The sequence below is a fragment of the Fusarium phalaenopsidis genome (assembly GCF_050370095.1).
Source record: "Fusarium phalaenopsidis strain FUZ10S chromosome Unknown contig_32286, whole genome shotgun sequence".
Taxonomy (NCBI): domain Eukaryota; kingdom Fungi; phylum Ascomycota; class Sordariomycetes; order Hypocreales; family Nectriaceae; genus Fusarium; species Fusarium phalaenopsidis.
The window spans coordinates 660,483-686,701 of record NW_028145413.1 but is presented as its reverse complement, the minus strand read 5'-3'; the positions used below and the strand labels follow the sequence as shown (position 1 = coordinate 686,701).

The following is a 26,219-nucleotide window of genomic DNA, read 5'->3' as shown; positions in this document are numbered from 1 at the left end:
CCTTGACTCGTCGTCGTGGCTGGTATCGACGAGGTGAATAGAGTATTTCATAGAGGAATGCTGCACCGCCCAGTTCACTTGATCTGTGTTTCTAGATTTACTAGCCATTCAATTCATTCACTCATTCAATCTGATTCATCTATATTTCTCAAACCATATAAACCTGGGGTAACTATGTCCTCCCTCACAAGTGCTGAGTTGATGGTCGACTGTCACCAAGTTGATTACCCTACACTCCAATCTCGATGACTAAGCATTGCGCAACGAACGAACAGGTTGCCGTCATGATGCATCAAGCCAGCTATTGAAGCTCCAAAGCGTCAAGTGAAGCCGCACAACGCCCCCTCACAACACCATCATGCGGCTATCACTACAACCACTGCTCCTCCTGGGGCTCTCGTCCCTCGGCGCGGCCGTGTTCCAGGACGAGGTCGGCCACATCGATTTCCACCACGCGCTCGTCGGCGTCCCCCAGGTCGAGACCACCTTCTTCCACCGGCCGAGAAAGCAGGACAAGGCGAGCCTGCTCTACACACTCAGCGACGTCGGCGTCGTCGGCGCCGTGAATCCTAGTAACGGCGCGCTCGTCTGGCGTCAGCAGATCTCGGATGACATCTCCAATGGCGGCGGCTTCTTGCGCGCTGCTGAGGGGGAGCATTGGGTTGCTGCTGCACACGGCGCGCGCGTCCAGGCTTGGGATGCTCTGACGGGCCGCAATGTCTGGCACAACGAATTCAAGGGCGAGGTCAAGGATCTGGAGATTCTGGAGTTGACTGAGAGCTCGAGGAAGGATGTCTTGGTTCTGTTCGAGGAGAACGGCTCGACGGTTCTGCGACGTATACACGGCACCCTCGGCCAGGTCGTCTGGGAGTTCCGCGAGGTGGCCAAGAACATCCCCCTCCAGGTTTCCACCGACATTTCCAAGATCTACGTCGTCAGCCTCCACGGATCTCCCTCGTCCTACAGCCTCAAGGTCACCGCTCTCGATACCGTGTCTGGAACGCGCGTGGACGACCTGTCGATTGGAACCAAGGGCGATGTCCACGGACCCAAGGACGTCATGTTTGTTGGCGCCAACTCGGCGGCGCCCATCCTCGCGTGGGCTGATGCCAGCCTGTCCAAGCTCAAGGTCAACGTCCTGGGCAGCAAGACGACCCAGGAGCTCAAGCTCCCCGCCGAGGCCGTCTCTGTCACAATCCATGCCCCGCATCTTGTTCAGTCGCAGCCGCACTTCCTCGTCCACACTCGAACCAAGACAGGCAACAAGGCTGAGGTTTATCACACCAACTTGAAGAGCAACCAGGTCTCCAAGGCTTACGAGCTGCCTCACCTATCTGGCCTCGGCGCCATCTCGACCAGCTCTGAGGGAGCCAACGTCTACTTTGCTCGCATTACTGAGGACGAGACTCTGGTTGTGTCTTCTGAGTCTCACGCTGTTCTTGCCCGATGGCCCACCAAGCCTGCTGGTGACATTGAGGCCGTCCACGCCGTTGCTGAAGTCCTCAAGAAGCCTGGCGGTGAAGGATTCGCTGTCAGAGCTGCTGCCCTTACCAAGTCGGAGGATTGGGTCCTTGTGCGCAATGGCGAGATCGCCTGGAAGCGCCCTGAAGGCCTCAGCGCTGCCGTTGCCGCTGTGTGGGCCGATGTTCCTGGCAGCGAGAACCTCGCCAAGGTCCTTGAGCAGGAGGCTCACACCAACCCCATCGAGGCCTACATTCACCGCGTCACTCGCCATATTGACGACCTTCAATACCTCCCCGACTACCTGGCTTCTCTCCCTGAGCGCTTCATGACTAGTATTTTCGGTGGTGAGCCCGTTAGTAAGAAGGAGGGTCTTCACCGGGATACCTTTGGCTTCAACAAGCTCATCGTGCTCGCGACTCGACGTGGCCGCATGTACGGACTCAGCACTGAGCACAATGGCCAGATTGTCTGGTCCAAGTCTGTTCTTCCTCAGCTCCCTGGCGAGACTCTGGATGTCAAGGGTATCTACGCCAAGGATGAGGGCATTGTCACTCTTCGTGGAGCCAAGGGCGAATACGTCGCTATCAAGAGCGACACTGGCGATGTTGTCGAGGTGATGCCCCCTGGATCGCTGCCTCCTGTGTCCACCACCGTCGTCGTCGACAGCTCATCTGGCAAGTGGCTGCTCCCCATTGGTGTCAATGGTGAGGCCGGACCTATTCCTGCTGGCTGGACTCCTGATCAGACCATCGTCATCCGAGGCGAGGGAGATGTCCTCAAGGGCGTTAAGTTTGTCGAGGAGAACAACAAGGTTTCTGAGGAGGAAGTTTGGCAACTTCAGCTCTTCCCTGGACAGACCATTGTTGATATTGCCAAGCCTTCGACCCACGATCCCGTGGCTTCTATTGGTCGCGTCCTGGCGGACCGTCGCGTCAGCTACAAGTACCTCAACCCCAACACGATCGTGGTGGCTGCCGCCAATAAGGCTGAGTCCACCCTGTCAGTTCAGCTGGTTGATACCGTTTCGGGCCAGGTTCTGGCCTCTTCATCGTATGCCGGCGTCGACTCGACTAAGCCAATCTCTTGCACCATGGCTGAGAACTGGTATGCATGCACCTTCTTCGGGCAGCATACTCTCGAAGATGGCACCAAGCGATCCATCAAGGGATACCAGATCGTTGTATCTGATCTCTACGAGTCATCCTCGCCTAACGACCGTGGTCCTCTTGGCGATGCTGTTAACTTTTCATCGCTTAAGCCTGTGGACACGCCGAGTGGACCTCCTCTGCCTTGGGTTGAGGAACAGGCTTATGTTCTCTCTCAGCCGCTCGACTCTCTTGCTGTGACACAGACTCGACAGGGCATTGCCAACCGTCAGGTTCTGGGTTACCTTCCTGAGTCTCACGGCATCGTCGGCCTGTCTCGTCAGATCCTCGATCCCCGTCGGCCCGTCGGCCGAGACTCGACCCCAGCTGAGAAGGAGGCTGAGGGCCTGATCAAGTACACGCCAGGCATCGAGATCGACCCCAAGTCGGTGGTCTCGCACCAGCGAAACGTGCTGGGCGTCAAGGGCATCGTTGCATCGCCAGCCATCGTGGAGAGCACGAGTCTGGTGGTGGCTTATGGCTTGGATGTGTTCGGCACTCGGGTTGCGCCGAGCGGAGTGTTTGATATTCTTGGAAACGGTTTCAACAAGGCGACACTGGTGACGACCGTGGTGGCGCTGCTGGGCGGCGTTTTGTTTCTGTCACCAATGGTAAGCAACCCTCCTCTTTTGACTTGCCGCGACATCCGCTTGTGTAGACGACGGCTGGCTGACACTAGATTCTGCAGGTACGGAGAAAGCAAATCAACCGGAGATGGGAGGGACTGTAGAGAAAGAAGGAGATGGATGGATGTCAGACAGACGCGGGAGTTAATCACTAGACTCGGCCGATGCGGAACCAATGAGTGTGGTACATTGGCCTGTGGGTAGTAAATGGAAACGAGTTTTGCTTTTAGGTTCAACTGATTTAACGGTATGCCCTGAAGCTATTGGATGGTTTCACTCGTGATATTCCCGTGTTTGGCTTTTGGAGTCAGCCTCACGATGCTACGGTTCCAATGGAGAATGGGTGTCGAGGACCCTTAAGGGCTTTCTCCTGTGAGCAGCCACGTCCCCAGAGGGTGTCTCGGACAGAGCGGGTGGTGAAGGCTAGGGCTCTCCGCCGATGAACGGAGCAAAGACGGGCTTGGCGCCACGGCAGTGTGGGGCTGTAAAGGCCGTGTAGCACGGGGAGCGAGGCAATACTGTTCTGCCTAGGTAGGCAAGGTATAGCAGGCAAGGTAGATGGTCATGTTACTGTTACTTGCTGAGGATGAAATGGCTGACAACTGGCTGGGTGTCACAGCATAGACCGGACTACTACCTCGTGTTGCTCTGCAGACTGCAAGCCTTCCCGTAGGTTGATCAGACAATGGCTGACTGGCATTTCATGCCATCGGCACTCATGCACCGATCAGACGAGCCCAAGGTTTCTACGAAAGACGATAGGTTCCTCATCCTTTCGGGCCTGTCAGCAGGCACATAACGCACCCCATCTTTTCCTACACACCCTATAATAGCCTAGCCTAGCCGAGGCTTTTGACACTCGAATAAGATGATGCCATCGTGCAGGTTTGCTACTGTGCTCCAGTCGGGCGACGACCCGTAAGGGCTTGACGATGCCCGTATTCTTGCTTCTTCTTTTTCAGCTCGCGTCTAGACTGTTTCCGAGGCTTGAATGGGAATTGAACAATCACGACATGGACGCAGCCCAACAAGACGAAGACACCAACAAACACTCCAATCACAGACCCATAAAACGTTCAACTTGCTCATCTTCCAATGATGCTTCACCCAGAAAGCCCAATAGGCAAGCAGAGAAACGCCAGTCAGCACAGCCAGCATAAAGTTACTCCGATCCAAGTTCTGGAAAACTCGGACCCTCGGGGGAGGGGCGTTGTTAACACGAGCGGGGGGCTTGCAGTTTTGACGAATAAGCGATGAGGTGGTTGAGTGAGGGTGTGGTGATGGGTGACTTGCGGGGTATAAGACGGCACTTTGACGACAGTCTAGTATTGTCTACTTGGTTATTTTTAGATGGAGTATTGTATTGAAGGCGAGAGCGCTGGATAGATGTGTTTTTGGGGATGAGTGAGGAATAATGTTACATTGCGGTATGTGTGTGAGATGCTTCATCAACCGCTTTCATGCTTGATCGACTGTTTCCTTGTATCACATATGCAAGCAAGGAAGAAGCATATCACTCGGGTCATACAGAAGAGTAAGCAAATCCTCCGGTAGGACTTGTCCCCGTTTAATTACCTCTGTAACAGAGCGTAGGGCTGGTCTTCTCATATGGATCCTTGTACCTTGCACTGCTCGCCTACGCTTAAGCAGTAGAGCTTCATATGACTATGATAGGACTAGCTGTACAGTAGCTTGTAAGTCTGCTGCATTGGCGAATACGGGGTGATGGCCACTTACTAGCCAAGAAAGCAAATCATGATATTCCTTCCCTCCTAGCTACAGTACCCGTGAACCGAGACAACCACAAGACATCGTATTCCGATGCCCCAGCTCTGCTGATCACCCGTCCCCTCTTCCGGGTGCGTGGCTTACATGGCTCTCGGCATTGGGACCGCCATTTCACGGGGTGGGAGGGAATAGCCTCAGAGCTGGGGGGAGGGGGAAAGCTGCTTCGCCTCCACACCATCTTGGGGACGGAGAGCCTTGTCAGCTCGTGTTCTGGTTTACTTTCGGGTATTGGAGATCTGGAGAGAGAAAGAATAGTAACGTATGTATCTGAAAAAAGTATATAAACTCATCGTCTCTCCCTGCAAGTCCAACACTTCTCATCCTCATCACTTCAACTCAACCAAGCAAAGCAAACAACCTCTCGCTCAAACAAAACACTCGCTTTCACCTTAACCACCTTTTCTACAAAACAACCGCCATCATGAAGGTCACCGCCGTCTTCGTTGCCGCTCTCGCCACCCTCGGCGCTGCCTCTCCTCCCAAGGGCTGCACTCCTGGAACCTATTCTTGCACTCCCGATGCCAAGGGCTGGCAGGTCTGCGATGTCTCCCGCGCCTGGGTCGTAAGTTCACTCTCCAACAAGACGTGTAAATAGGATACTGACTTGTTTCTCTAGTTCGCTGGTGCCTGCCCCCCCAACACCGGCTGCGTCTTCTACAAGCCCAGCAACAGCCCCTACTGCGTCCCCCCCGGCTTCAAGTTCCCCCAGAACTAGACGCCCTCTCTCTACGACGAGGATAGCGACCGGAGCTGCAGTCTCCTCGAAATTGTCTCCACTGTCCTGGTCATCAAGATGGAAACTGAATCGTTTGGGTATGGGTTTGGGTTCTGGTACATGATTTACTTTTTGCTTCATGCTTGCATGAGTTACAATCCTTTTTATATGCTTAATTCGATATACGGAACATACACATACACGAGACTGGGGCTTCAAGTCTTCATTAGATAGGTAGCATAGCGTCCGCAAATCTACCACAGTACCCCATGCCTTGTTCAACTCTGCAGTGAAAGGGAGAGATGATGATAACTCCTACTTGGATCAGCATTGACACTCACATAGCATGAATCAAATATCAGGAGTATTACAACTTAGACGCAAGAAAAAGATTGAGACACCGAAAGAGTTGATAATTTAGTTCAATTTATATGTTGACCGACTCTGGAGTCAATACTGTTGAATGCTGTCCCTATCCAAACGCCCCTGACACTTGGTCAAATGTTTGCTGCATGTATCTTATCATAATCTGCCCATGTAATCTAGCAGTTGCCCTTCCAGTTCTTGCTAATCCACTCTGTCATGTGATATGTCCAAGTGCCATCGATATACTGCTCGACGCTGTCCTTGTTGTACTCACCACCCAGGAACTTGAGCGCATCCAGAAGCCACGGCTGGATAAAGTCGAGGTAAACAAGATCCACTGTCTCAGGCTTGCCGCTCTCGGGGAAGGCAATCTCGGCCTGCACACAGTTGGGCAGGTGGTACGACTTGACAGGCTCATGAATCGTGTCGTCGCCGTCAGCACCAATGTCATCCTCGGTGGTGTAACCGGCGGTAAGATTTGGCTTGTCATCAACGCTGCGGAGTTCCAGACGACCTTCCTCATCTTCCTCATCCTTTCTAGCCTGGGAGACGGTAGCAGGGATGGGGAACATTTGTTGAGGGAGACCCAGGAACTTGGTGTCAGCACCCTGCTCTGACAGGATCCTCTCAAGGCTGTTGAGCACATCAATCACCTCGGAAGCAATCTTGTACGGCACATCCGGGATGTATCGGAAGCCACTGGTAAAGGGGCTGATGGCGAAAGTGCTGTCTCGGGTAAAGGCGCCCTTGAAGATGTCGAACCTGACGCCACCTGTGTTGGTGATGGCAATCCTTGGCTTGTCTTTGCGATCTTCGCGCGTGATAATATCCGGAAGGACTTCATCAGTGATCCAGCTGTAGATGTTGTCCTCTCCTGGGTACTCGGCTCGGTTCATCCACAACGTCTTTGGCGCACACCCAAACTTGTGGTCGAGATTGAGCGCCTTGCGGGCAGTGGTGATCATCCCAGTGACTTTCTGGCCCTGCTCAGTAGGGAACGTCGATTCGTTCAGGCCGGTGTGGTAGTGAAGTCCGTACAGGTTGCTGTCAATGTATCGGCGAGTAAAAGTGGGAGAAGCTGCAGCCTCGACCTCCTTGTTGTCTTGCTTCTTGATACCATCAATTGACATCCATCCAATTGTCTCAAGATACCGGCCACTGGCAATGGCAAATGCCTTGGAGTCGTACTTGACAGCATCTCGAACATGGGCATGGCCGCCGAAAAAGGCGATGGGAATGTGCCAATTCTGCTTGCGAATGGCGGTAAAGATGGTCTTGAATTCCTCCATGCGGAGACCAACATGACCAATAACAACAAAGAGATCAGGGTTCTCGCGGATCGCCTTCTGGAACCACTCCTCCTTGATCGTCTCCGCCACAGGTTGGACGACGGTGTTGTTGGCGTTGCCGGTAAAGTCAAAGATGAAGCCAAAAGCCACAACGTCTAGGCCCTGGTTCTTTGTCTTGAACTTGCGGTAGCGTTGAGCTTGAGGAACGCGGTCGCCCGTCTCAAAATCAATGTAATCGAGGTTGGAGGCGAGATATTTCCCCTCGAAGTTGGGGACTGTAGTATTGTGTTCCTTGTCGGCCGAGTAATGCTTGTAGAGCTCGTGGTTGCCGGTGCAGATGATGTCGACGTCGGCTTCGGCGTAGATGTCGTATTGGTAGAGGCCCTTGGGTGTTGAAGCATCGTAGAGGCCGTTTCCCTCGACTCGGTCGCCGGTATCGATGACTATCACATCCGCTCCCTTGTCGTCGGCCTGCTTGCGCATGTGCTGGGTGAAGGAGATGTAGTCTCCCCAATCAGCCGAGTACTGAGCTCTAGATAAGGTTAGCTATAAGTCGCGAGGCCCCTGGACGCCAGCCACTAAGGCACGTACTCTTGAAGATGGCCCCCAAGCCAGCCATGCGTATCAGTTGTGTGAATGAAGTTGATCTGACCCCAGGTGAGGTCTCTCATGGGACCTGGAACAGGCTGGACAGCTCCCGGCTGAGCGGCGTGGGCAACAGCGGCAAGCGCTGAGCTAGCAGCCAAAGCTCTACTCCGCAAGACCATACTGCAAATGAAAGACGGTAATGAGTGCCAATATGAGTACAAACGTGATTCAACGAGACGGGAAGATGACTCAGTCCTGTCTTGTTGATGATGAAGATGAAAGAAGGAGCAGCTCGGCTCGAGTGGAGGAGGACCCGGAGCGATAAGGTCCCTGCCGCTAGCAATGACGTTTGAGGGGCCGAGACCCTGATGGTCGATGGAGAGACGAGATGATTGGCTGACTACTCTTACGTTATCAATATCGACCAATGGGGTTGCCGAATACTCCCCGCAAGGGCGCTGGTCTTCAGTGGGTGCATATCAGCGGGCCCGGTGCCTGGAGCACGGGACTCGTGTTACTCGAGGTGAGACAAAGCCTAAGTGATGGAGATCCATGTGACTTTGCAGTGTGATCAATATTGAGGAGAAGGATATGGTGTCCGTGCTCTATTTCGATGTTTGGAGATAGTATATGAAATTGTTTGCTAGGAAACAAAACGAGGTCTTTTTATCGACCGCCAACAGCCTGGGATCTGTGCTTTATTCGTTGAGGGGAACGTTGAAGGTCAGTTGAAGAACTGTTATTAGAAAGGGTTGCTCAACGACGTGTAGGCAGCACCAAAGGTAGTAGGAGTATGAGAAAAGGGACTACGACTTAGTTATGGAAGACAGGTATTGATGGAGTATGGAATCGTGGTTCCCCTGGAGGCTCTCCGACATGCTGGGATACAAATACCTGATTCTACAGTTATTCGCACTCATAGAAACTGTTTGTTCTTTTACTTGGTAAATATACACTCCGCTAAACACCTTGGATTACCAGGCGTCGGCCGGGATGCAACAACGCCCACGCAATGCAAGGAACCTAAGCCACTGAGCCCATCGTATGAATGACGACAACTACCCCTTCCTTGAAACAAAACGAGATAGGGCTGACAAACTCCTTTGATCTCTCCGTCCGGCACCTGAAGCGAGGCATACGACAAGTCTCTTGTACTCGTTTTACCCAATCCGTTCCTGATCGTATCTCGCACCGCCATGCCATAGGACAGCCCTATCCCCATCCTGAGCCCAGAGCTGCTTACCCCATTCGGGGATGATGGCGCGAAGCCAGGTGGCCCCCCTTGATGGCAATCATGGAGAGACGGATGCTGATTGGATGGATCGCCAGATTGCGGATCCTCGAGTCGCCGGTACGAAATACGAGACGCGGCGGAGGCTCCACTCTCGGCCGCTGTGCCTCCCGATGGCCGGGTTGTTGTTTGCGGCTTAGATGTCCGGGTGTTTGTGATTTGGTATCTTTTTGACTTATAAAGGACTTGCCGCTTCTTGTCTTCTTCAAATCGATCCCCTGTGTTTGTGTTTTGGTATTCATATTGGAGAAGTTGTCTACTGAACGAGTGACATACGACAAGAAACTCCAAGTGTCAGCAAATCGGGTTTCGGAGCATCTATCTCTACGTCCTTTGTCCGACCTGTCGGATGTCGACACTCTCCCACGGAAACCCCCTAAAGACCGAATCTTGGTCTACCAACATCATATTACTCGGGAATTCCCCTTCACAGAAACAACGACATGCCCGACGGCGGTGCTCTTCCGAAATCTCTACCTCCGACGAAGCCTGGTGAGAACCCAGCCCGCCGGTATCTCGGACAACTGTATCGAATCCCGGCGAAAGTGGAACTCGAGGAGATCAATCGCTGACGAAATTTCCCAGGAACAACAAGTGATTCCAAAACGTATACCGTGACCTCGGAACAAGAATGCAGCGACCTCTTCCTCCGTGAAGTTTCGGCATTGCCTGAACGGGAGCCAGTTGCCAGTAACACGACGTCTCCAACGGATAGGCAAATGCCCATCATGCCTCGTATGCTCTATTCCAAGTAGGAATTGCCTGGCTGCAGCATGGCTAACTCGACCCAGGGAGAGATTCTGCGCAGACGGATAGCGTGACGAGGAACAATGTCTGGATAGGCCGTACCGTACGGATCGCCATGTCAAATGTCCTCTCCGGATCATGACACTCGACGCTTCAACATATCAGAAGCCACTAAACTTCTGCAATCGGCCCCGATTTTTGACCGAGACGTTGGCCTAGCATACACAGAATGCCATATGAGGGCAATGAAGGGTTGGTCTCGAAGATAATGTCGATTCGATCGAGGTCGCCTTCCTGGGTGATGTCGGGCCCGTGCGAAAGCGCTTAAGAGTTGAACCTCGACGTTGCAGATGTCGCATCACAAAGGTGGAAATATCATACTGACACGGAAAAGAGTCGACTAGGAACCTCAATAATGTCTTTGCATTTCATGGCGTTGAGGATTGATGCCACGGAACGGCTTGATGACGGGGATGGAGGATTGAAAAGCGGATATGGGAGTCGTCTGAGAAACTCGTATATCGCAATCACTCAGCTCAATATATTACAATCCGATGACCAAGAGATGGTCCATGATTCGATATCAAGTCAAATGCTCGATTGTATTCGGGCCAATTGTCACGATCCCCCACGTGGCTACCCACCATCATCACCTCATGCCCCAAATCAGCTCCCATGCCCAGACCTTTCTCGACCGGGTTGTGCGCCCTAGCCGCCCGCGGGACTTCAGCCCAGGACGCCACCAACAGCGAAGACTCGAGCTGAAGATGGCGCGGGACCAATCTCGATTGACTCTGCTAGTTGCGACTCTATTCACTGAATGATCTCATGGAATTTGCTTCTCTGTGTTTGTCTCGTTAATCTGCACATGTGGCAGCCAGAGTCTCATCGATATGGAGCACTAAACTCGCTCACGCAGATGCCACTGTAAGCACTGTAACTTGACTGCTGCAGCAGTTCTTCCAGGGAGCTTTGGCCCCCGGCCCCGCCGCGACCCCGCCGTGAAGAACGCCACGACCACAGCAGAACCGCTAGACGGGCTGGGCAGCCCACCAAGCCAGGACGTTTACCCTGATTTAGTTTAGTGGTAGTTCTTGGCTCCCGCGTCCCATGGATCTTTATGTGCCTCAAAGCCAATCAGAAGCCTTATCATTAGCGGCTTGCCTGTTTAGGCTTGGCCGAGGCTGATGGAAGAAGGAAAAAATTGATGGACCAGCAGATGATGGAGACAACCTGTCGACCATGGTCGCGGTACAAGATGTTGCGCTCAGCCTGTCCCGTTTCTTCTCTTCCTCCTCTTCTCTCTATCGCTGTCAGAAGGGATCGTCGCTTTCAACGGTGTCTCCGTGTAGTGCGTCGCCGATCAATCGCCTCCAACTACTCCACAGACCAGTCTCGCGCAGAAGGTGGGCGCATTCAAAAAGCCCCCCGCCTCTCATCTGATCACAGCCCTCCTTTGGACTTGACCTCTCCTCCTTTTACTTCAACCCTCCAGCCCATGTCGACAAGCGCCAATTCGGCCCTCTACCTTGACTACCACGCGCTGGCACATCGCTACATGTGCCGCTTCGGTTTATAAAACACCAGCGAGCGACTTTGAGTCTTTGCGCTTGCTGCAAACCTAGGGGACGATAAGAAAGACTTCATCCGACACTTTTGAGCAGACCACCAGCATTCTCTTGCGATTGGTAGATCTGGCTTTTATACTTTTACTACACCAAGATATCGATCTGCACTTCTAGAATAGGGCTATTCGAGGTACGTACGACGTTGGCGCAATGCGATCAGCGTCATGGACTCTGATGGGGGACGGGCTAACGGGAATCTCCAGACTACGTCTTGTACACCGAGTGATCCTCATAGAGTAGATCTTAGACTCCGTCGAGCTTCGTTTCGCAATCCCTATCCTACGATACACAACATCTCACCTAGACAACGCGACTACTATCACCATGGCTACAAACAGCTCTTCCGTCGGCGACACCAAGGGCTTCGGCGCCCCTACTGCTGATCCCGTCGTCGGCGTCGCTAATGCGCCCAGCCAAAGCGAGGATGCCATCGTTAGCCAGGGCATTCACACCCTCGAGGTCAAGTCGGTCCATTGGTACAGCTACCTCACTACCTACGATTTCTGGATCGTCCTCGCCCTCGGCCAGGTTCTCGCCCTGTGCATCACGTCCACCAACACCTTTACCAGTTTCCTCGCCGAGGAGGGCACAAACATTCCCGCCTTCCAGACCGTCTTCAACTACATCCTCATGTTCCTCATCTACACCCCCATCTTCTTGTTCAAGGATGGCCCCCGCGAGTGGGTTCGAGTCGCCTGGACTGATGGCTGGAAGTACTTCATCATGGCGTTCCTCGATGTCCAGGGCAACTACTTTACCGTCCTGGCCTACCGGTACACCAACGTCCTCTCTGCCCAGCTCATCAACTTCTGGGCTATTGTTTGCGTCGTCGTTATCTCGTTCTTCCTGCTCAAGGTCCGCTACAAGATCTTCCAGATCGTGGGTATCCTCGTCTGCTGCGGTGGCATGGGCATCTTGATTGGCAGCGACCACATCACGGGTTCCAACGGTGGCAAGGGCCTCGATATGGTCAAGGGTGATCTCTTTGCTCTGCTCGGCGCCACGCTCTACGGTACTACCAATGTCTTCGAGGAGTGGCTCGTGTCCAAGGCGCATCTGTACCATGTCCTGTCCTTCCTGGGTCTCTTTGGCATGTGCATCAATGCTGTCCAGGCTGCCATCTTTGACCGAAAGTCCTTCGATAACGCTACCTGGAACGGCGACGTTATCGGCTGGATCATCGGTTTCACGCTGTGCCTGAATCTGTTCTATGCGCTGGTTCCTGTCATGCTGCGAATGGGCAGCGCGGCCTTCCTCAACATCTCGCTTCTGACGGCCAACTTCTGGGGTGTCATCATCGGCACCCGCGTCTTTGGTTACAAGATTCACTTCCTGTACCCGATTGCTTTCGTGCTTATCATCATCGGTCAGCTCATCTACTTTGTCACCGGCAGCATCCTTAGCGATTCCAAGAAGCCCTGGCTTGGAGACAACCAGGAGGATGGTGTCCTGGGCTTTGGAACTGCCAAGCTCAAGGCTCTCAATGCTGCTCGAAAGGCTCAGATTGAAGCCGAGTCTGGTGGCAACGAGTCCTGATCTGGCCCGAGTGACGTTGACGAGTGAATGAATGGCGCAGGCGGGTTGGGTATGGCGAGGAAGAGATGGAAGAGTCTGGATGATTGTATGCTGTCTTGGATAGACCTTGGCTGATGGACTGTTGGACTTGTTTATGGTCAAGATGCTGGGGACTGGAGCGAGATAGCATGCATATTAATACATTAATATCTACTGCTCATTTTCTTCTATTGTGATTTAGATATGGAAGGTTGGACGTGTATAGCAGATGGATCCCTTCTTCGAGCCTGGGTTGGAGTTAGTCTGATGAACAGGCATGTAAAGAAATACTTACGCCAGTTTGCAGGTGCAGAGAAACTGCGTGGCCAGACGGCACGACTTGTCCTTGTCCTCATGGAGGGTGGGAGGCATCACCATAGTCGGAGATGTCTCGGAGGCAGCTATTCTGTATTGTGTGCAGCGGTATTTCTTTTAGGGATACCTTTACGAGCACCAGAGCTTGCCTGAGCAACAAGTACCGATAAATTAGGTTGTAATATATATAGCTGGAAGGTGTGGCTGTTGGGCAAGCGAAGTCGAGGCGCTGGTGTGACTAGATCTTCGATTTGGTGCTGCTGTTGATCGATCACCGCACGAGGCAAATTAAAACCTCCGAGGTGACTAGATGGACGTCCCGCTGGCGAAGAGTGATGATATTGTTCGCACCCGGCCCCGACAGCCCCAGGGCAAGGCATCATCAGGCTATGGGATTGGGAATACCTTTGGGCAGCTCTCGTCGTTTAAAACACGACTGTGATAGTGGTTCAGCCCATTCGCAGCCTGCGAGCGGTTCTGGTCAGCGAGGGCGAGGTCGCAAGGCCCTTTACGCTCGCTGGTGGGCATGTAAGCTTCCATTGAAAAAAAAGGCCACTCTCACTCGTGTTTGCCCAGCCCGTCGGGGAGGGGGTAAAATTGGGGAGGTAGCAATGGATGGATGGCGAAAGGCAAGGGGCTTCTATTGCGCTGCCTTTTTCTCGTGATGTTCCCGGGGCACAGGGAAAGTAACCACTGCTCTCAGTGTGATATATATAGGTGATTCTTCGCGTCTCCATTCCCTGACATCGAAACTCCAAGTTCGCTTCAGGGTTCTTCGTTCTGTCGCGTCATCGGGGTCCATCGTCCATTCCGGAAGTCATTCACCATAGCTTTGGTGATGTTTTCCCACTCAGTTTCGGTGCTTCACTCCCCATGGGGTGTCTAGTTGCTCGTCCACCGGTTGTTGCCTGGACTTCGCCAAGCCTACACCTTCGTCTTAGACAAGAAGACGAGTGCTGGAGCTGGTTTTAGTCTATTCGATCCCGCTTGGAATATGAAGTTGAGGTTGACCAGCCAAAGTGACGCGTAATAATCGTCGCATTATTTCTGTCTGCCTGGCGTCATGTCGATGATGACTACCAATGCCGATGTGTGTTTCCCTTCCACGATGGTGAAGCTCGTGGGCAACTCTGCGAAAGGTTTGTTAATCGCGCAAGGTTTCCGCTGGGATATAGATATGATTCAAGCAATGGTTCGTCAAGCGCGTGTGTGATGGGTTAACCATCAAATAAACCGATCAGCCATTGGATTTTGAAGAACAACTCATAGCCAAGGCTTGGGCGTGGGTGCTTCCCGGTGAACCGGAGGGTATGTGTCTGCTGTATATATAACGCAGCTCTTCTTGGAGCGCTGAGAGAATGTGCGTTCGGAGAAAGAGGGGTGTTTCCCTTGCTCCTTAGAGATGCGGTGTTGAATCCAACATCCGATGCCGCCAAAGAGCGGTTCGTAAGCCTTCCCCCAGGCTGTGTAGGGGGCGAGAATTGGGCCTGGGGAGTGACGAAGAGCCGTATCTGGCTCTCGGCTCTCCGTTTGGGCTTCGTCGTCCCGTTGTATTCCCCAATGGCGAACTTCATGTGGGTGCTTCCCTAGGCTTCCCGACATAGGCCTTCATGTACCACGCCGAGCGTCATTACAATTCCTGAAACGATTAGGAACTTCTCATCTGGGGACCTTTGACGGATCTCTTGTATCGTATTGACAATTTCCTGGACTCGAGGTGCAAAATTTCCTCTCTGGCCCGGTCCGTGTACGAGTGGTCAACCTTTAACTGGAGTCTCTTCAAGTCAAGAGTAGACATGAAATATATAGAATAAAGCCGAGATGTGCGATGGTAACGGAATGGAAAGACCTGACATATACTTGACGTCGAGGGTAGTGGTCGCATGATGGAGGTGGTGAGGATCCATCCTTTGACCCTATCCTTTCTGACGGAGGCCAGGCAGATGGACTGGACTGGCCAAGTCTCTGAGCCTATCTGGCACTAAGTAGTTGGGCCTCTGTTTATATTCAGATTGTCTGAACACAGCCTCGTAGTCATGTCGTGGGATGTCTCGCCTACCACAGAAATAGGGGCAAAGCCACAGGCGACACCAACGGCAGATCCGGTCGAAGAGCCTCCAGGTGTCTGTATAAATAAGAATTCAATGAGACGAAAGCAGCTTTATTCAAGGCACTCACAGTTTCGCCTCGAAACCTCTCTCCAATCTGTAGCCAGTAGGGATATACGCTGGTTGACATATCCCCCCAAGGTGCCACCAATCGGACCACCTGACTATATCTATCCACAGGCCAGCGAATGAATAAGATGAAATCTCCGACCCATTTGGAGTGCCCCTTCTGGGTGACGGCGTTCGTCAGCTGTCCTGTTTCAAAACGGGGCTACTCTGGGTTGAGATCGAAGGTGCGAAAGCGTTTTGGGAAGTTTCGCATCATCTGGAACATGATAGTTCGTATGCTTGAAGTCTCATGGAAATCTTCCCAATGTTGCGTTTGCTTTGAGCTCTATATAGTCGCTATCCCAGTCGCGATCGAGATTGTTTGCTGGAGCCATTTATTCTTGCGAGCCCTGGCTGCCCCTTTCCTACTCGTTCAGTTCTCCCGACTGGAAGAGCACACCGTGATGCGGGAGAGGTTGTAAATCTCCATGGCAGGCCCGCTGAACTAAAGAGCCGGTAGGTTCGGCAAGGGTAGAGGTTGTCTTCTGCGACTGCCGCTTTCTCTGCACCACAGCAGACGGAGATCGCAGGAGATGCAAATTTCTTCTGCTGCCGGAGGACTTGAGCGCATTGATATAGGAGAAAGCCATTCGTCACTCAGTCTATCAGAGGATCAGACAGACTTGAGCGATGTTGCTGCATTCCCGGACAGCGGGGCAAACCTCTTCCGATTCAGGGCATGACGGGGCCAAGTCGCATATACGAGTCATAAGATTGACCCAATAACTTCTCATTCCTTATTTACAGATGCAGGTCAATCTCGACCTTCGCGATAAAACAACAGCCTTAACTTGAAGACTCAGATGTGGTTGAGTTGACGTGTCGTGCAGGGGACGTAGCTTTGTCTAGGTCGCCACTTTCCCAGTGGGTTTTTCCAGGACCACCCAGAATGAGACGATGTGTGATATATATACGGCCATAAAAGGATATACCGAGTAGGGCTATTCTGGTGCCTGCGTCATGGTTTCCATAGCTGCGCGACAGCTTCAGCCCGGGCTCCAGCCCAGAACCCTTCGTGGGAGCGTTGATCTATATACAATGGTTGTTGGTAATATTTGATTAGATAACATTGGGGTGATCAGAATTAAGGCGTATCCTGTCTTGGGATATGAGAAACCTCACTCCTTGTATTCTTCAAGAACTGTCGTGAGACAAGCCGGAGAGTGCACATCATGGCGGTTTGCACAGGCTAAGCATTTGGTACGGGGTCTTCCGATCCGGTTCACAGTAGAGTCTCGGGTGATCTGTGAGTAGTTGTGGATGAGGTTGGTGGGTGTGGGTATTTTGGTTGAGCCTCTCGAGTTTGAGTAACTCGTCGTAACTGAGGTAGTCGACGACTTTAAACTCGTCGTCGGCGTCATAGCCCTCATCGTCTGGAAAGTAAGCGACCAAACCCTCGTGGGCCATATATATAGAGTGAACCAGGTCCTTAAGCAAGTTGACCAGTCGATCCATATCGCCATTTCGACAGGTCGAGCGCAGCGCCTTCATGTCCTTTCCCAAGTGCATCTCGACCGACGATCCTCCGTTGATAAGGAGTCTATTCACTTCCGGGTATTGGGTCGTGTTCATCAGACTGGGAAATCTCCGAACGATGGATATATAATTAGTTGTACGAGGCAAGGGGAGCCAGTGTTTGTGAGCCGATTTTGAGGACGCAACTCGCAGCAGGATGTCGTGGGGTTGGTTGAACTGGGCCTGCCAGAGAACCCCGGCAGGAAATGTGCGACTGGACTGTGACCTCTACCTCGATCGGAGTGCCATGGCGAGAGATCTGGGATTAATCTCAAACTCGTCTGATGGATACAGAATGCCAGCTTATATATAGAGATAGCAACGCCCAGGCGAGACCTCTAGTGTTGAATGCGTCGCGCATCTCGGGAGAAACTTCCATGGTCCCCTTTCCAAGCTCGCTGGAGAATTGTATGAACAAAGCCAGGGTTCTCAGGATGTTTCTTCCTGATTCTCTGTGTGAAGATGACTTCATTGCGACCATCGACGGGGTTTCCTCCCAGGCCTGTGGGATTTTCTGGCTCTATGGTCTCTCCCTTTAATGATACAGGATCTTGTTGAGAGCGACGAGACGGAGACACAATTGGTCCATCCTCTCTTGACCTAAGAGTTTGCGACATCTGTGCAAACTCTTGAAACTCGGTCGGAGAGACGCCGTCAAACGCAGTAATGTCATATGGAGAGTCAAGCTTTCCCCAGTGCCTCTGGTGTTCGATTCACGCCTCCTGAGCAAGAACTGAACCGAGACATCCAAACTCCAGCTCTGGGCTTATATAATAGAGCGAATGTGGTAGTTGGGTTAGATGTTATGGCGCTCCATTGTGATGGACCTTCTTCACATGAAGGACCATATGCGTGCCGCGTGCTTCGGCCTCGAAGTCGTTCGGGCTTTGTTCAAGGCTGAGGGTGTCTGCGCCATGACTCAAAGCCATGATGATGCCGGCGAGGTTGTTCGCCTTGGCAGAGATGAGACAGGACGCGATCATGAGACCAGGCTTGGGATTTAGCACCCAAGAGCCACGGTTGGCAGAGGCACAGCACTTTCTTCCGCATTGGACCTGCTTCGAGGTCATGATGACCTGCCAGAGACACTTCTTCCGCCCGCCGTTTCATGTCATGGGGGCCTTGGTTGGTGTAGTTTTAATACTACCGACTTGCCCCGGCATTGCTGCAATTGAGGTACTTGCAGTCATGCAAGCTTTTGACGCACTTGTGGCCATATATAGGATCTGAGGCTCAGTAGGTAGTCGTGGGTGGTGTGTATATAGAGTCACGAGGAAAGAGGTTGGACGAGGCTACGGTGATGTGTACAACCTTAGGCCTACAGGCAAGTATGGGGAGTGCACTTCGGCCAACGCAGCATTTGATCGCTTCATCTTGCTAGCCACCGGAGGGGAGCTGTCGGTTGTATCGGACCCTGGCGATACTCGGTCGTTCAACTCTAAGCATTTTACTAGTTCCCATCGCTTCCTCTCAACTCTTTCAGAAAGCCCTGGAGCGTCTCCTGGTTCGGACCATCCGTGAAAGGAACTTTGGGTCATAGTAATCTTCACCTGGGTGAGGGAGGGCACAACCATGGATGCCAAGAATATGTACCTGACCCCTATGGCTATATATGTTGATGGTCTCTCGTGATGCGTCAATCCCCTCAAAGCCGAATGAGAAGATTGGTCTGCTCCCTATTATAGAGGCCAATTTCGCGGAGAGGGCCCAACCTGGATCTGGCCGAGTCCTTGTCTAATGCCGATCTTTCATGGCCCTCATACACGTACTGACACGAGAAGCCAACTGGTGTTGCATCCAGTCGAGCTCCAAGGTCCAAATTGAGGTTTGCATCGAGGGTTGGGCATTCTTCCCTCTGTGGGGTGTCAAGGACAAACAGATGTAACGCGAATGGGGGATGGGAAGCATTGTATTGATGAAAGGATGAAGTGTGAGCTGTGGGTATATATATGGATGTTTTACCATCATTGGCAGACTGGTCTCTGAGATGTTTTACCCGGCGGGTTTGCAAGAATGGCTCAAGATCCATGCATTGAAGGGTAGTATATAGGACCATGTTGGGCAGGAAGAATCGGAAATGTAGCCACGGAGTAGACGGAGACATGGTGAAGTGGTGGGCCGAGTTCTCCTTGTCGGCCTGGTTTCTGGTGGCCTGCTCTTGTGTTGAGCAGTATTTCTCCCAATGTCTATATGTGATGAAGGAAGAAGACGCCATTGTTACTCTCGAGCCTTCGTTTCAGGTGGTTTACAGAGTATGTTGAGCACCTCCTTAATTGAGAGACTAGACTCTCAATGAGGTGAATGTGAGGATACCGGGAACCAAGAGGCCAAACGACGAATGTAATAGATGATCTCAGGTACTCGGATACCATGCCTGTGCGGTGTATATAGGCCATCGTTTATATGACATGGCGGTGTATAATCGAGAATGGTGATGCGATCAACGGGTGATAGGGATGTCACCGGTGTCTTCCAGGCAGACAGGTCTCTAGCTTGGAGCCAGAGGCTAGGTGAAAACTAGACTGCCAGAGTGCCGGACCTGCTGGGCAGAGCGGCAAAGCTTGCCGAAATTCTGAGAAAACTCCACACGTAACGATTGGGGCAGAGGGACCCAGCCTTGTCTCATTCTTGGATCGTTGGGAGCAGCCTTTGTGAGGGGATGAAACTGCCTCGTGTCTCTGATGAAGACAAGGAGAGTCCCGCAAGGCTGGATGTGGAAAGAAGTTGACGTTGATGTGTGTGTCGGCCCGATGCCGAGGTGGCAGCCCTCCAGCGAAAGTGATATATAGTAGGTAGGAGATTAAAGATATATACCGAGGTGGTGAAGTTGTTGATGAACGGGAGTTGATCTGAGCGAGGAGACTGGGGGCAGGACACCGCTTTTTATACTCGTCGGGACAAGATTTAATTGTCAGGCCAGGCTGAAAAACAACCCAATAAAGGATCAATACAATCTCAAAAGACCAAGCATATGCTGCTTGTAATACTGATTGCCCGCTTGGTCAAGCAGCCTGCGGGGTGCGGCAGGATTCCGTGATTGCCTGCACCTGGCGCTTTGTTGTGTTACAAACTACGCAGTAAAGCGGAAAGCTTGCCAAACCAATGCGAATTGCCGAAAGAAGCGGAGGAATTACTTGCAATTAACACTTGCCCATGTTTTTGGCCGTCCTTCAGTTGATGAGTGCGCTGAGACCCGGAACAGGCCCTGAAGTGTTGCCCACACATGGGTCTTTATCATCCGCGGGTTTAATCCCCCCAAAACATGCGATAATTCTCTATACAAGTAAAGTATGGTTGGGACTGTAGACAATGGCGATGTCTTAGTTAATGCCCCAAGCGAGTCCCAGGTATCCCTAACTTGCGGGGCAATGGCACGCCGCATGATCCCTTTATGCATAAAAAAGCATCTATGGTTCAATTAGAATACTCCAGTCATCTCACGCACCCTTGAAAACAAGCTCATCGGTTGCTTTCGAGTTCAGCCTAGATAGAACATCGACGAGGCGCGTCAGTTGAATGCTTGCTTCTTCCTTTACATCGCCATCCTGATTCTGCGAGAGCTCCAACAATACACTCCCCGCTAGTCGTATCTGCTCAATCTACTTCGTATCAGCATTACTGAACCAGGGGTGTAGTATCCTTCAACTCACCCAAGGCTCTCCCATGATCTGCAAGTGGTGGACCGGCAACTCAATCAGCGTGTTGACAAAGTCACGGCCTCCTTCAACCACTCTACTGACAAGCAGTGATTCATCGCTCCAGTCTGGCCCCAGAAGCCTGGCTACCTTGTATACGATGCAGTGTCGTAGTATGGCCATCCTCAAAGCGTGCATAGCGATCCGGAGCTGGGTCGTCTGTGTGAATAGGGTTTCATTCTGATACTGTCTGATGAAATCTTGGCGCGATGAAGCAATATTTCCGCCATCTTCTGGTGGTAATGTTGGGTTGTAATCATCCAAGATGTCGGAAAACTCGTGCCACATGTCTGGTAAATCACTGACAGGAGCAATGCTGGAGTCATCGTTCTCTTCATGCCGGTCGTCCCGCGACTTTGATCTCAAGGCCCACATCAACTTGGCTGCAATGTGCCTCATGCGGCAGCCCATGTAGAAACCATCGAGTACTTGTTTCTCAAGATGTGGCGAGTTTTCGTATCGCCCGTAATCCAACATGGGCGCTGGTTCTTGCTGATAGGGGTTCACGGTCAGGCCGGGATCGAATAGAGCCTCGTGTAACAGATATGGCCGAGTCCCCAGAGCAGCAGCCGTATGGTCAGAGGTTAGGAGATGCCAAAAGTTATTTCGAAGTAGCTGTGCCTCCAATGGCGGATAACTCGCCAGACTCGTCTCGTCGTAGAGTCGTAGATCCAGTGCTAGTAGCCTCGCTTGACCGACGACACGGTATGCGAGCTGGGACTTGCCAGTCAACTGCTGAATGGCGCTGGAATGAAGTGAACGGATTGATAGGGATGATGAGTCCGGGTATTCGAGATCGATGTCCTCATAGAGCTGAAACGTTTCCCTGGAGGCTGTGTATAAGGCTGCAGCAACAGCTATAGTTTGCGGTCCAATGACAGCATCGCGATGAATGCTGGCGATGGATGCGCAGAGCGCCGAAAGGAGTGTATATGTTCGTAATGATGTGAGCGCATCCTGTCCAGCTGCAGCTTCAAGTTGCGGATTTTTGAAAAACTGGTTTGCACTCTGCCATAGAGACGGCTCATGGCAGAGTGGAGCTGCGGGGAATTGGTACTGAGTGAAGAGACGGATGCACTTGTCAACAATGTTCAAGGGAGTGGTGGATGGGACCAGCGCCTGTAGCTTGGTTAACAGGGCTGACTTGATCTCTCTTGCACGCTTGATCACGCAAAGCGGTAAAGAATCAGAAGCTGGAATAGGCGCTTCGGCTCCGGATTCCAACAGGTAGGAAACTCGAAGCTTGTCTGATGCTTGAGCAAGGTGAACAGGAGCCGCCGGCTCAGGAGACTCAAGCTGAGACGCCGGGGAACTCGTCAAGTTATTCGCAGGTTTCCGGCTCCTCTTCTTCGGTGCGATCTCGAAAGTACATTGAAGAGCAGATATACGACAGAAAGCACATGATGGTAATGCTCCGTCACACTATGTTCGCCAACAAGTCAGCTCCGAGGGTCCCGCCCTCGTCTTTGGTAGAGGTGAGGTGAGCAAATAGGTTAAGAACGTACCTTGATCTTCCGACGCTTGCAGGCATCACATGCACGTCGAGATAATGGAACCTGTCGATTGTTCTTCATGCTAGTTCTCATGAAACGAATGTTGTAGTGACGTTGAAAGGCAATTCTCCGCGGGGAATTTTCTGGGGGCTTCTTGTGGGGATCACTGGCCGAGCTGGCCAATGGGCGACATCTAGAACAAGGGGCAAGTTTGACTTGAGGGCGAGGTTTGATGATGTTTTCATGTGTGAACTTGATCCTGTGCTGCTGAGATAGAAGGGAATCAAGTCAGTCCGGTGTTGTTGTTTACATCTGGCATCGGCATATTGAGGAGATATCTCTGCGAGTCGCCTCTTTTGTAAGTGCTCACGTATTTAGAACTAGACAGCAGATGTTTGCAAATTCATCAATCTTCTCAAGCATTTTGGCTTTGTTTGCCGCAGACGTGCATCATGGGGCCGGCAAACTACATTAGTTGCTATTATCATAGGCTTGTACACAAAGAGTAGCTAAAAACTTGAAATAGCTGAGCGTGATACACTGACTATAGTCTGCTGGCAGAAGAAAGCAAATGGGACATATGAATTGCACTTTGATTCCACTTTAGGGCCCCCTTGTTTTTCATTTCTCCTCTTATGAAGGCAGAATCCTGTGCGAGGTGGCAAACCTGCAGTGTTTTTAACCTCGCAATCTCCTTAAATCGAACGATCATGGCGGTCTCCATCGCCATTCTAGGAATGATTGCTGGGGAGAGAGTTGCCATTTGTGAGAAGTAATACGTAAACTGGTAGTCTTTTCAAACCGATTCCGTTCTCTTATTTGCTCCTATTACATACTAAACCGATTTCAAACACATGAAGAGCTCAGTGTTGATCGAGAAAATACCACAATGAACCGGAATCCAACCCATTCCAACACTCGAAGCTATGGGAGAATGGAACGCACACTAGTTGGTCTTGGAGCTATCGATGACTTACCTTGGCGCTTGAACCAACTCGTTTCACCTGGCTCCGAGGCTGAAACCTTGAAGATTTGGATTAGAATGCTGCGGGAGCGTGGTTCTGGACTATGGCTTCTCGGCCGATTCTAGATTCTGGCTAGACGAGGCACCAAGCTTGATGCGCCCACCCGCCATGGTCAAGCCACGTGCTTTAGGAATGGGGATAAGTCTAGGTCGGGTGTAGGAACTTTGATGCCGCAATTGGCTGCACAATTGCTCAGGTGTAAGCCTCCAGAGATCCGGGTCCGTTCGGTCTCTATCTGGCCCGAGACTGAGAGGAGTCTTCTTATAGAACACTGGGGCCCTCTCTTGGCGCAGAGGCGTGTGCTCAACCTTCTTCTCCCTCTTTGATTCTTTAATTTCGAGAAAATGTGGTCCCCGATCTTGGCCTTATGCCTTGCCGGTTTGTTCTGGGACGAGGCCATGGCCATCGTCATCCCAGCGCAGAACTCGACTGAGGTCAAGGTGCAGATGGAGCACTTGAGTCTCCGGGCAACTGGACCTCTTGGAACGGCCATTAGTCGAAATAAGTGGAAGGTTACCTGCGATAGCGACAACCCAGACTCGGATAACGCCTGCCAAAAAGCCATCGACGGGGATGTAAACAGCTTTTGGCACACAGCTTGGTTTGAGGACACAAGCAAGGACCCAACGCTTCCACACACACTCACGGTCGACATGAAGACCGTCCAGAACGTCAATGGAATCTCTGCTCTCCCTCGACAAGACGGTACTACCCACGGATGGATCGCAAGCCACGACATCTTCCTCAGCACGGATGGGAAAACCTGGGGATCCTCTGTTGCGACAGGAACATGGTATGCGGACGGCACCGAGAAATTTTCAAACTTTGAGACGAAGCGCGCCCGATACGTTCGCATAGTCGCCACCACTGAGGCATACGACGGACCTTGGACGAGCATCGCCGAGTTCAACGTGTACAAGGCTGCTTCTTACACCGCACCCAAGGCTGGAGTGGGAATTTGGGGACCGACACTTGACTTTCCTATAGTTCCTGTTGCTGGAGCTGTTGATCCGGGGACCGGAAAGGTTTTGGTCTGGTCGTCGTATTATCACGATACTATGAATGGGTCTCCTGGCGGTATGACGTTGACGTCACTATGGGATCCAGAGACTGGCATCATCACGCAGAGAGAAGTTTTTGAAACCAATCACGACATGTTCTGTCCTGGAATTTCCATGGACGGAACTGGGCAAATCGTCGTCACGGGCGGTAACAGCGCTGCGAGGACCAGCACCTGGGACCCTGTCAAGAACCAGTGGGTGTCGGGGCCCGACATGAAGATCTCCCGTGGTTACCAAGCATCCGCAACTACATCCAATGGCAAGGTCTTTACGATTGGAGGTTCTTGGGCTGGCGGTGAAGACTTCAAACCTGGTGAAATCTTTGATCCAAGCTCGAGAAAGTGGACACTTCTCCCGAATGCCAAGGTCCAGCCTATGCTCACAGCTGATGCCCAGGGACTGTTTCGTTCTGATAATCATGCATGGTTGTTTGGCTGGAAGGGGGAAACCATCTTCCAAGCCGGTCCCAGCTCCGCCATGAACTGGTACTACACCCAAGGCAAGGGAACTGTCAAGCCCGCGGGAAAGAGGCAGTCCAGCCGTGGAGTTGATCCAGACTCTATGTGTGGCAACGCTGCCATGTTTGATGCTGTGAAGGGCAAGATAGTCACATTCGGGGGGACTCCTAACTATCAGGACTCATTCGCCACGACAAACGCTCACATCATCACTATCGGCGCCCCCGGGACGCAAGCCAATGTGGCCTTTGCCAGCAACGGCATGTACTACCCTCGTGTTTTTCACACTTCTGTTCTTCTACCAGATGGCACAGTATTCATCACCGGAGGCCAAGAATACGCCATTCCCTTTGAGGACTCGACTCCCCAACTTACGCCGGAACTGTACGTTCCTGATAGCGATACCTTTGTTAAACAACAACCCAACTCTATCGTTCGAACCTACCATAGCATGTCGATTCTCCTCCCAGATGCAAGAGTCTTTAACGGCGGAGGTGGACTCTGTGGTGATTGTTCAACAAATCACTTTGATGCTCAGATCTTCACCCCAGGTTACCTCTTGACCAAAGACGGTAAACCAGCCACTCGACCAAAGATCGTTTCAGTTTCGGCCACTACGATAAAAATCGGCGGTTCCATCACAGTCACAACGGGAGGCGCTATAAACGCTGCTTCACTGATTCGATATGGAACGGCCACGCATACGGTCAACACTGATCAGCGTCGTATTCCCTTGACGTTGACAGGCGCGGGGAAGAACAAGTACACTTTCAAGGTTCCCAGTGACTCGGGCATTGCTCTGCCTGGGTATTGGATGTTGTTTGTCATGAATTCTGCGGGAGTACCGAGTGTTGCGGCTACGATCAAAGTCACTACTTAGTCTACGTTACTAGCGTACGTTTTTAGTCAATTCACTATATCTATGCTCTATCCTTTGTTCATTCTCAGTCCTTAGTTTGTGGTATGAACAATCATTGATCCTCCACCAGCATCACCTTGTCGGTCTCGATACTTCATATCACTTCTGTCTTTGAGACCTTGACGACAAGATCTTTGAACTACCCACCTCAGTTATTATTTATGTATTCAATAATCTTTTGAATAGTCGTGGAATCATTTTTAATCGTCAAGGACTTGATTCTAGCAACTGTAGAGGAACAGAGACGAAGCCATCAGGAAATCACGGAGGAGCCAAACATTGAGACGTCAACTGGAATACAGGAATTAAGCCTAAATTCAA

At 51.9% G+C, this 26,219-nt stretch overlaps 6 protein-coding genes across 6 annotated transcripts; 4 read left to right on the top strand and 2 right to left on the bottom strand.

Annotated features, from left to right (window-relative positions):
- Positions 1 to 358: 358 nt before the first annotated feature.
- LRP88_02508 (ER membrane protein complex subunit 1) lies at positions 359 to 3,339 on the top strand (the record flags this gene model as incomplete). Its single annotated transcript, XM_083239156.1, has 2 exons — positions 359 to 3,220; positions 3,298 to 3,339. 2 exons carry the CDS (start codon positions 359 to 361, stop codon positions 3,337 to 3,339), a joined length of 2,904 nt encoding a protein of 967 aa, XP_083104286.1.
- Positions 3,340 to 5,444: 2,105 nt separating this feature from the next.
- LRP88_02507 (uncharacterized protein) lies at positions 5,445 to 5,738 on the top strand (the record flags this gene model as incomplete). Its single annotated transcript, XM_083239155.1, has 2 exons — positions 5,445 to 5,585; positions 5,640 to 5,738. 2 exons carry the CDS (start codon positions 5,445 to 5,447, stop codon positions 5,736 to 5,738), a joined length of 240 nt encoding a protein of 79 aa, XP_083104285.1.
- A 542-nt stretch (positions 5,739 to 6,280) lies between these two features.
- On the bottom strand, positions 6,281 to 8,160 carry LRP88_02506 (Metallo-dependent phosphatase-like protein; the record flags this gene model as incomplete). Its single annotated transcript, XM_083239154.1, has 2 exons — positions 6,281 to 7,925; positions 7,985 to 8,160. 2 exons carry the CDS (start codon positions 8,158 to 8,160, stop codon positions 6,281 to 6,283), a joined length of 1,821 nt encoding a protein of 606 aa, XP_083104284.1.
- A 3,811-nt stretch (positions 8,161 to 11,971) lies between these two features.
- On the top strand, positions 11,972 to 13,183 carry LRP88_02505 (uncharacterized protein; the record flags this gene model as incomplete). The annotated part of the gene is made up of 1 exon (XM_083239153.1): positions 11,972 to 13,183. The coding sequence occupies one exon, from the start codon at positions 11,972 to 11,974 to the stop codon at positions 13,181 to 13,183; it is 1,212 nt and encodes a 403-aa protein (XP_083104283.1).
- A 7,501-nt stretch (positions 13,184 to 20,684) lies between these two features.
- On the bottom strand, positions 20,685 to 21,826 carry LRP88_02504 (fungal specific transcription factor domain-containing protein; the record flags this gene model as incomplete). The annotated part of the gene is made up of 3 exons (XM_083239152.1): positions 20,685 to 20,846; positions 20,898 to 21,768; positions 21,822 to 21,826. 3 exons carry the CDS (start codon positions 21,824 to 21,826, stop codon positions 20,685 to 20,687), a joined length of 1,038 nt encoding a protein of 345 aa, XP_083104282.1.
- A 1,978-nt stretch (positions 21,827 to 23,804) lies between these two features.
- LRP88_02503 (galactose oxidase family protein) lies at positions 23,805 to 25,859 on the top strand (the record flags this gene model as incomplete). The annotated part of the gene is made up of 1 exon (XM_083239151.1): positions 23,805 to 25,859. One exon carries the CDS (start codon positions 23,805 to 23,807, stop codon positions 25,857 to 25,859), a length of 2,055 nt encoding a protein of 684 aa, XP_083104281.1.
- Positions 25,860 to 26,219: the final 360 nt, after the last annotated feature.